This window comes from Musa acuminata, chromosome BXJ1-10 (genome assembly GCF_036884655.1).
Source record: "Musa acuminata AAA Group cultivar baxijiao chromosome BXJ1-10, Cavendish_Baxijiao_AAA, whole genome shotgun sequence".
NCBI lineage: Eukaryota > Viridiplantae > Streptophyta > Magnoliopsida > Zingiberales > Musaceae > Musa > Musa acuminata.
The window spans coordinates 5,495,636-5,505,167 of record NC_088336.1 but is presented as its reverse complement, the minus strand read 5'-3'; the positions used below and the strand labels follow the sequence as shown (position 1 = coordinate 5,505,167).

Here is a 9,532-nt window from a genome sequence, read left to right as displayed (position 1 = left end):
TCTTTCCCTTAGTAGTGGTATCTCGAATAAAATAAAACTTCACATTGATGTGTTTCGTCCTCTCATGATACATCTGATCTTTAGTCAAATGAATAGCACTTTGACTATCACAGTAAATTGTGGTAACACCTTGATGTAGACATAATTCGCCAAACAAACCTCTTAACCATAAAACTTCTTTGATCGTCTCTGTCACTGCCATATATTTTGCCTCTGTAGTAGATAAATCCACGACAGGTTATAATGAAGCTTTCTAACTAACTGCATAATCACCAATGCAAAAAATATAACCTGTCAAAGATCTTCGTTTATCAAGATCCACAGCATAATCAAAGTCGACGAAACCAACCAAAGTGTCACGAGTTTTCCTAAACTCCAAACAAGCATCTGAAGTCCCTTGCAAGTATCTGAGAATCCACTTCACAGCCTGCCAATGTGTTTTACTCGGGTGAGTTTATATATTTGCTAACCACACTGACTACTTGTGAAATATCTAGACGAGTACAAACTATTGCATACATAATACTATCGATGGCACTGGAATATGGAACTTGCACCATATATTCTTTCTCTTCAACTGACTGTGGTGACTGAGCAGTAGATAGTCGAAAATGACTAGCAAGAGGAGTACTCACTGGCTTAGCATTTTTCATGCCAAACCTCTCCAAGACTTTTTCGAGGTAATTTTTCTAGTTTAGAAATAATTTTTTAACTCCTCGTACTCTTTTGATCTCCATGCCAAGAATTTTCTTAGCTGCTCCTAAATCTTTTATTTCAAATTCACTACTCAGTTGCATTTTCAAAGTATGAATTTCTAACAAATTCTTAGCTATAATAAGCATGTCATCAACATAAAGCAACAAATACACAAAAGAGCCATCAATTAACTTCTGGAAGTAAACATAGCTATCATATATGCTCCTCGTATAACCATGATCCAACATAAAAGAATCAAACATATTATACCACTATCTTGGAGACTGCTTCAATCCGTACAAAGATTTCTTTAACAAGCAAACATGATCTTCCTTACCGTCAACTTCAAATCCATGAGGTTGCTCCATGTAAATTTGTTCTTCAAGTTCACCATGTAGGAAAACTGTATTGATATCAAGTTGCTCCAATTCCAAATCATACATGATAACTAAAGCAAGCAAAACATGAATAGAGCTATGTTTAACAATAGGTGAAAATATGTCATTAAAATCAACATCATGTACCTGACTATAGCCCTTTGCAACCAATCGTGCTTTGTACCTTGCATCTTCAACCCCTGGAATACCTTCATTCCTTTTGAAGACCCATTTGTATCCAATAATTTTCTTACTCGAAGGAGGCTTCACAAGATCCCAAGTTCTATTTTGATGGAGATATTCAATTTTTTCATTCATCGCAATCAACCACTCAGTGTAATTATCATAAGAAACTGCATCTGAGTAGGTAGTAGGCTCACAAACTTCACTTGTTTCTTCTGCAACAGACAAAGCATATGCAATCAAATTTGCATATCTTTGTTGTGGTCGAATATCTCTTCGTGGTCTATTCTTGGCTATGTAATATTGCTTTTCCTCTAGATCATCTTCGTTAGTAGACTCGGGACCATCTACTAGCATTCTTTGAGTAGAAGAGTTCAACTGAAAAAAATTAGAACTACCAATCTCAAGCTCCACTTGCTTCTGCGCACTATTATTTGTACAACTAGTAGATTCCTCTTTGGAAGATAACATAGACAATTCATCAAAAGTAACATCTCTACTGATTATAAATTTTGGGGATTTGGGATCAGAACACCATAATCTGTATCCTTTCAACCCAGAAGCATATCTAAGGAAAATGCATATTTTAGCTCGAGGCTCTAATTTTCCTTCATTTACATGCATGTATGCTGGACACCCAAAATTTTTAAATCAGAGTAATCAATAGGAGTACCTGACCAAACTTCCTCCGAAGTTTTAAAATTAAGTGCTGTAGAAGGAGTGCGGTTGACAACGTAACAGGCCATATTAATCGCCTCTGCCCAAAAGTCCTTTATTAATCTTGCATTTGAGATCATACACCTTACTCTCTCCAAAACTGTTATGTTCATATGTTCGGCCACACCATTTTGCTGAAGAGTCATCCTAACATTGTGATGTCGAACAATTCCTTCATTTTTGTAGAATTCATCAAAGTCACCTTCACAAAATTTCATACCATTACATGTTCGAAGCCGCTTAATCTGTTTATCTGTTTGCTTCTCAATCAAAGCCTTTCATTGTTCAAAGGTTAGAAAAATATCATTTTTATGCTTCAGAAAATAAACCCAAACTTTCCTGAAATAATCATCAATGAAAGTCAACATATACCTAGCACCACCCTTAGACTGAACACGAGCTAGACTCCAAATGTCTAAATGAATATAGTTAAGAGTACCTTTCATTTTGTAAACTGCCGGATAATTGAAGCTGACTCTTTTCTACTTTTCAAAAATACAATGTTCATAGAAATCCAGTCGCCTAGTACTCTGTCCGCAAAGAAGACCCATTTTGCTCAAATCTTTTTCGCTCATATGACCCAAACACATGTGCCATAACTTAGTGATGTCAAAATCAAACAATGATGATGTCGAGACTGCAACGAGCTTATGACAGTAGTTCCCTGCAAAATATAGAAGCTACCAGACCTATAAGCTTTCATAACAATAGGGGCATTTCTAGAAACTTTCATAACTCCACCTTCAACTGCGTATTTATACCCAAAAGCCTCTAGGGTGCCTAAAGAGATGAGATTTTTTTTTTCAATTCAGGAACATATCTAACATCAGTGAGCATCCTTATAATACCATCATGTATTTTAATTCGGATTGTGCCTCTACCAACAACATCACATGCGACATTATTGTCCATTAAAACAATTACACCATTACAAGATTCATATGTGGAAAATAAATCTCTATTGGGACACATGTGATAAGAACAATCTGAATCTAAAATTTATTCATTTTTAGACCTCGTCCTGTCATTAGTAGCAAAGAAAATATTTTCAACATTCTCAACAACTGCTACACTAGCTTCAGCAGACTCAATAGTTTTCTTAATAATTTTTTCCTTTTGTTTTAATTTATTTTTTAATTTAAAGCAATCAGCCTTAATGTGCCTCATTTTATGATAATATCTGCACTCCAAATTTCTATGTTTGGATTTAGATCTAGATTTAAATCTACTATTATCAAATTTTCTTTTATCCGTTCTACCCATGACAACCAGACCCTAAGTCTGATTCCCTCTACTTTCCCTAGTGATATCACTGTATATCCGCTCCTTAGATTTTAGTGCATATTTAATTTTCTGATATAAAATTATTTCTATTCCATAAATCATAGTATCACGAAAATACTTAAAGGATTGGGGAAAAGAACACAAAAGTAACAAGATCTTATCCTCGTCATCAATTTTGGCATATATGAGAGTATAGATGTACCTTAAGTAATCCAAAGCATATACAAACTCTGCTTTAAGTAGAGACGATTCTCCACTGTCCTCTTCATATACAAGGCTTTAAGCTTGTCCCACATGCTCTTAGCCGTAATCTCCGTAGCTACCTCCCGTAAAACCTCGTTAGAAAGATTTAGAATAATGCTTGATTGGGCCTTTTATCCATACCCGCAAGATCTTCCTTTGACGTATGATCTGGAATGTTCTCAGCTCCCTGTGGTGCCAAATCAACTCTACCTTGAACTAGAATGACCTCCATCTTGAGCTGCCACATGCCGAAGTTGACATTTCTATCAAATTTCTCGACCACGATCTCTGTTATTGTCATCGTTGCCAAAAGATCTCGAAACCAAGCTCTAATACCAGTTTGTTAGAGCTCGCCCTAGGAAATTTATCAAAGGGTAATTTGACAACCCAATAAAGATAATAAAGTAGAAAAATAAAAGAGATAAGGACACCATATTTACGTGGTTCGGTCAATTGACCTACGTCCACGGATGGAGGAGGAGCAAAACTCTACTATAAAAAAAAATTACAAATACATTAGGAAAATATTCCTAGGCCATAAAAGCTACTAAACAAACAATTAGATTTTTTATAAAACTACTAAACAAGAAAATGCTCATAAAACTACTAAACAAAAAACTCAAACTATAAGCCCAAACTATTTTAATTAAGTGTGGACTTAATATAAATTAAATCGAAAGCAAACAATTAGGTTTCTCTTATGGTACATCTGACTTTAAAGTTTAAGCCCTTATTTATAGTTAAAATAGGAGATAACAAGCTTGATTTTCTCGATGTGGGACTATGTGGGACTTGTCAAACTAACAAATAGGATACTCTAAATATCTACTTTCGGATCGACTAGCCTTGGACCCTTTATGGTATGACCGTTCTGAACTAATATAAATCTTTTTAAGTGATATAATGTGGTGTTATGTCATACCAATGGGATCCCGAATATAAACTTTGACATAGCCACCATGATAGCAATTTGCTAGCGTTGCTTGTCATTGACCCGTTTTCTTTGGGTCTTCTATGTTTGCTAGTTGATCTTATAGTTCTTCAACAACCAAGAAATTATAGCTCGGGAGAGTAATGCATAAACAAGTTTAACCAAGCTAATTGCGTTTGCAAGCGCCCAAAAGCTTCGCTAGTGCTGCTATGTTTGAGGCGTGGCAGTACAAGAGAAGAAACTTATTGACAAGTATTTATTGCAAGAGCTATAATATTATCCATGGTTACGATTATCTATCTCTCTCCGCTACCTAAACTCCAAATCAAATTCATAACAATAGTTGAAGAATTATCTTCGTCCGGAGGACCCTCCCTTTTGTCTCCATCGGTCATATGTCTAAATCTATAACCTACAATGAATGCATGCTCAGCTCTTGTCTCTTAGGCTTAAGCTAAAGCTTTGGATTTGGCAATTTAGGTAATGTTCTGGGACCTCATGTTGGCTAAGCAAAGACACAGAAAGGGAAGGCAGTGTGTGTATGTATACATGGGGCAACGATCTTCGTATCGTAAGAGCACTGAATTATTATTGCATGTCAAAGTGGTTTAAGGTGTTAGATAAAAAATTCATGTCAAGATTAGCCTCACATTTTTAAGATATAAGAGTCAAATTACGCAAGTATAAATTGGTCCATCACCTAACATTTTTATGCTTTCAAGTTATATTAAAACAGTTTGATTCAGACTCAAATAAACTCAATATAGTACGAAAATAAGCTTAGATTTAGGTTGCATTGTCCTAATCAGTTTAAATTACACTTTAAAATCTCAGCATAATATTCAAAACATGGAAGAAAATATAGCTTTATTTTTGCCTTTTCTAAAGATTCCATATCATGTGGAAGCAGGAAAAGTCTTCTTCTTATCATTCTTGTCGTAACAAGCAATATTAAATACACAGATACGTTCTGACATAACAATTTTTATGTTCTAAGGCCGATGAATAAAAATGTTGGGTCTTCTCACCCTTCTCCTGCCTTGATTCTTTTCTTTTCGGATGTAACGATTGAATTGAAGGAAAAGATTTGCATCTTCATGGTGGATTAGACATACATATAGATCAAGTTGTGTCTCAAACTAGTGGGTGGTCTAAGCATATATATATATATATATATATATATATATATATATATATATATATATATATATATCGAGTTGTGTCTCATACTAGAGAGTTGGAGGCCATGTGATTTCAGGTGCAGCAGCATCTCCCAGTGTTGAAAAGGATAGTGTTAGCTATGTCGGCCAACAGTGTAACATATGCATGGACTTGTAGTTCCCACTTGTGATGAACTCCATTGGTCATGAATCTACATCAAGCTGCTGCTTCCATTAGGCTCGGCTGCAGAACACCACCATGTCCTGCTTACACTCAGATCCTTACGTACTCACAGGCACTTAGGGATAGAATCAGATACACATCTGTAAAGATGGACTGTTGGATGAGATTGTATCATCTTTACATTATTGCTGCATGGAATAATATGACTTCTCTCAAATCCTTTTTTTCTGAAAAGAAAAAGTGCAAGCTCCCAATGTGTGTGTGTGTGTGAAAGAGAGAGAGAAAGAGAGAGAGAGAGAGAGAGAGAGAGAGAGAGCGCGATGAAAAAGTGCTTCACTTGTGGTGAAGAATGACCTCATTTCTGGTTTGGAATATTAGGTTTGGTTTTTGCTCAGGTTCAATTATAAATGATGAAGGCAGGGGGGAAGTCTAATGATGAACAGCTTTGAAAGGTGGGGTTGGGTGGGGATAGGCAAGGAGGCCATAGGGAACAGGAGACTGGGACTCTTGGAGATAAATTTACCTCATGATTAAATACTGGAGCAAGAGAGAGAGAGAGAGAGAGAGAGAGAGAGAGAGAGGTATATATTTGGCTAGGTGTTGGCTTACAAATAGCAGGATAGAGGAGGGTTTGGTTTTCCTCCTCCAAGAAATAGAGGAGAAAGAAAAAAGGGGTGGTGTGCTCATTTTCCTCCTGATCAAAAGCCTTGAATGGAGGAACAACTCAATCCTTTAGCTGTTACCCATCTCCTCCAACAAACCCTAAGAAGCCTATGCATCCACAAGAGCTCCCAGTGGGTGTATGCTGTGTTCTGGAGGATCTTGCCAAGAAACTACCCACCACCCAAGTGAGCAAAATTAGTATCACAAGCTACAGAATTTTCCATCCTTTTCATTATGTTTCTTACCTTCTTCTCCTTGTTTCTTGGCAGGTGGGATCTTCAGGGAGGGGTTTATGACAGGACTAGAGGAAACAGGAGAAATTGGTACATGTTCCTTTGGATCTCTTCATCTCTGCACAGAAAATTGTCCTCAACCTCTCTCTCTCTCTCTCTCTCTCTAGGATACTTGCATGGGAGGATGGGTTCTGCAATTTTGCTGCTTCCACCTGTGAGCAACCTGGGGGATCATCAGCTCACGAAGAATGCGAAATTAAAGGTCTCCAGCCTGAGCTCTTCTTCAAGATGTCTCATGAGATCTACAACTACGGAGAAGGGTTAGTAGGAAGAAGATGATCCCTTTCACTTCCCCTCTCTCCTTTTTTATTTTTTTCCTTCATTGTTTCCTCTTTGTGAGAGAGAGAGAGAGAGAGAGAGAGAGAGACCACCTATCACTTGCTTGTTATATTTACCACTTGATGTTACAAACTTGTTTTCGCTCTCTAATTTTCTTGGCAGCTTGATCGGAAAAGTTGCAGCAGATCACAGCCATAAATGGGTGTTTAAGGAACCCCAGGATCATGAGCTAAATTTCCTGTCCACCTGGAACAATCCTACTGATTCCGTAAGTGGGCCTCTCACTGCTTTCCGGTCCTTTGCACCACCACCACCACCACCACCACCATCTTATTTACATCAGATGTTTCTTTCCTTCTTGCTTCTCCACTGAGTTCTCTTTTCCTCCCCAGCAACCAAGGACTTGGGAAGCCCAGTTTCAATCTGGCATCAAGGTCAAATCCGCACCCCACGCTCTAAAGTTGGCAGATCCATCAGTATCTGTAGACTGACTTGCTTCTCGCCGTTCATGCAGACTATAGCTCTGATTGCAGTCAGGGAAGGTGTCGTGCAATTAGGATCCGTCAACAAGGTCTCTCTCTGATCTCCTTGACTGGTTAAGATTTCTTACCTTTTGCTCCATGTTTTCTGATGGTGTTCCTCTCCCCTCTCAACTACGCATATGCACAACATACCCATGCATAGTGCATGCTTATCATGGATCACATGGTTCCATAAACGTGCATGATCACATGATGCTTGGCTGCATCATATATACTGCCTCCCTGCCTGTCGTTGCCTAACTTGCTACTCTAAATGTTTTTGGCTGCTGTGCGAATCATGGCGATGCATGAAGGTGATGGAGGACCTGAGCTTCGTCGTCCTACTCCGCAAGAAGTTCAGCTACCTCGAAAGCATTCCCGGCGTCCTTCTCCCGCACCCATCGTCGTCGGCCTTCCCGGTGACCATCGACGGTTGCAACGTCCCTCCGCATTGGCCCGTGCACGGGGCACCGCTCGTCCCCCCGGCGGAACTTTACGATCATTTCGGCCCGCCGCAGATGAGGATCACCCCGTCGATGAGTAGTCTCGAAGCTCTCCTCTCCAAGCTACCCCCGGTCGGGCCGCCACCGCCAGGGTCCTCCCCGGGCTACTTCGAGATGCCAGTGCTCATGCAGCCGCAGAAGCCGTCCTTGGGAGCTGCGGAAACGGAGAGGGCGGCGGCGAAAGAGGAGATGCAGGAAGAGTATGGGCAAGAGAGTGGCATCATGGAGTTGGGTGGTGAGAGCAGCAGCTCCATGCCTTACTATGCCAATGTGACCAAACCAGATGAAGGGTTTTAAGGGGTCTTCTGCTATTAAGAGCTTTGTTATTGTACATGACGACAGTCTGTAACCTGTAGGATGGCGTAATGGCAGGTTAATGCAGTTCTAATCCCACCTCCTAGTTTGTGTTTCTGAGCACCTGAGAATTAAGGGCACATCATCATTATCTTCCATGCTAACCAACAGAGAAAACAGGCATGCAATATCACATAATAATATGATCATGGTAAGTTGAACTCATTTGCAGAATTGCATCCATCTTTTCATATGACCGCTTTTATTATTGTGGTAATGCATGAGATATATGATGTGTTTGCTGCATCATTTTCTCTTCTTTGGTTGATTCATATTTCATGCATCAGACGTGAAAGCATGCATCATTGTAACGAGACTATACTCGATATTTCATGCATATTAGAAGCCAAAACTCGCATCAATCTATCATAACATTTTCATCTTCTAAGCTCTCCACCTGATTTCATGATCTGAAATTAAAGTAAAGTTCCACTGTGTGAGATCTTATTTCACGAAATAAGTTTGGCCAATAACCAGAAACGAGGCTGGCCGTATATACATACATACATCAAGTTGATCAGACAAACATCCTTCCTTGAGGCCTTGTCAACTTATGGTCATGTTGATACCAAATAGGAAATTGCTTGGAGGAGAAGGATGATGAGCATGGAGATGTAGATGTACCAAATTTGTTAGGGAAACTGTCGATCGAGAAATCTGCTGCTAACATGCCATAAAGAACCAGATAATTATCATCAAATTCCAGGACTGCAAGTAAGGTTATAAATCTCGTGGAAGAAGATGCTGTTGAGGCTGCGGCAGCTTCGCATGTTGCAAGTGTGATTTGCTTTACATAGATAAGCTAGGCCAAATAAGATAGTCCATGTCTTGTTACAGAGAAGGATCGATGTATGCAGCTTTACTCCTTTATCACACACACACACACACACACACAAAGAAGAAGGGGAAAATCTTATCATGGTACCAAGCATCACTTTCATTAGTATCATTGAAATAGGTTCTCATTTCTTGTCGACCTATCCATGTCAGTATTTATTAGCAGGTAGCATATTATCTGGAAATCTTAGTGCATGTGAGTTTTGAATCTTAATCAGCATATCAAAGTCGGGGACGTGGTCATGTTGGCATAATGTTAATGATCATCTTCATGCCAAAAGATGTTATAGTGCAAGCTTTTAATTCT

General features: G+C 38.9%; 1 protein-coding gene across 1 annotated transcript; it reads left to right on the top strand.

The window, feature by feature from the left end:
• Window positions 1-6,387: 6,387 nt before the first annotated feature.
• Window positions 6,388-8,399, top strand: LOC135594866 (protein RICE SALT SENSITIVE 3-like). The gene is made up of 7 exons (XM_065085372.1): window positions 6,388-6,623; window positions 6,708-6,761; window positions 6,839-6,991; window positions 7,173-7,278; window positions 7,403-7,444; window positions 7,525-7,581; window positions 7,846-8,399. The coding sequence occupies exons 1-7, from the start codon at window positions 6,487-6,489 to the stop codon at window positions 8,329-8,331; spliced, it is 1,035 nt and encodes a 344-aa protein (XP_064941444.1). The 5' UTR covers window positions 6,388-6,486; the 3' UTR covers window positions 8,332-8,399.
• The last annotated feature ends 1,133 nt before the right edge of the window (window positions 8,400-9,532 follow it).

Bases quoted from the DNA above. Each gene is read 5' to 3' on its own strand.
- LOC135594866 (XM_065085372.1), top strand. From the start codon at position 6,487: ATGGAGGAACAACTCAATCCTTTAGCTGTTACCCATCTCCTCCAACAA. The intron at 6,762-6,838 runs GTACATGTTCCT...CTCTCTCTCTAG, and splicing joins AGAGGAAACAGGAGAAATTG to GATACTTGCATGGGAGGATG. The intron at 7,445-7,524 runs GTCAAATCCGCA...CCGTTCATGCAG, and splicing joins AGTTTCAATCTGGCATCAAG to ACTATAGCTCTGATTGCAGT.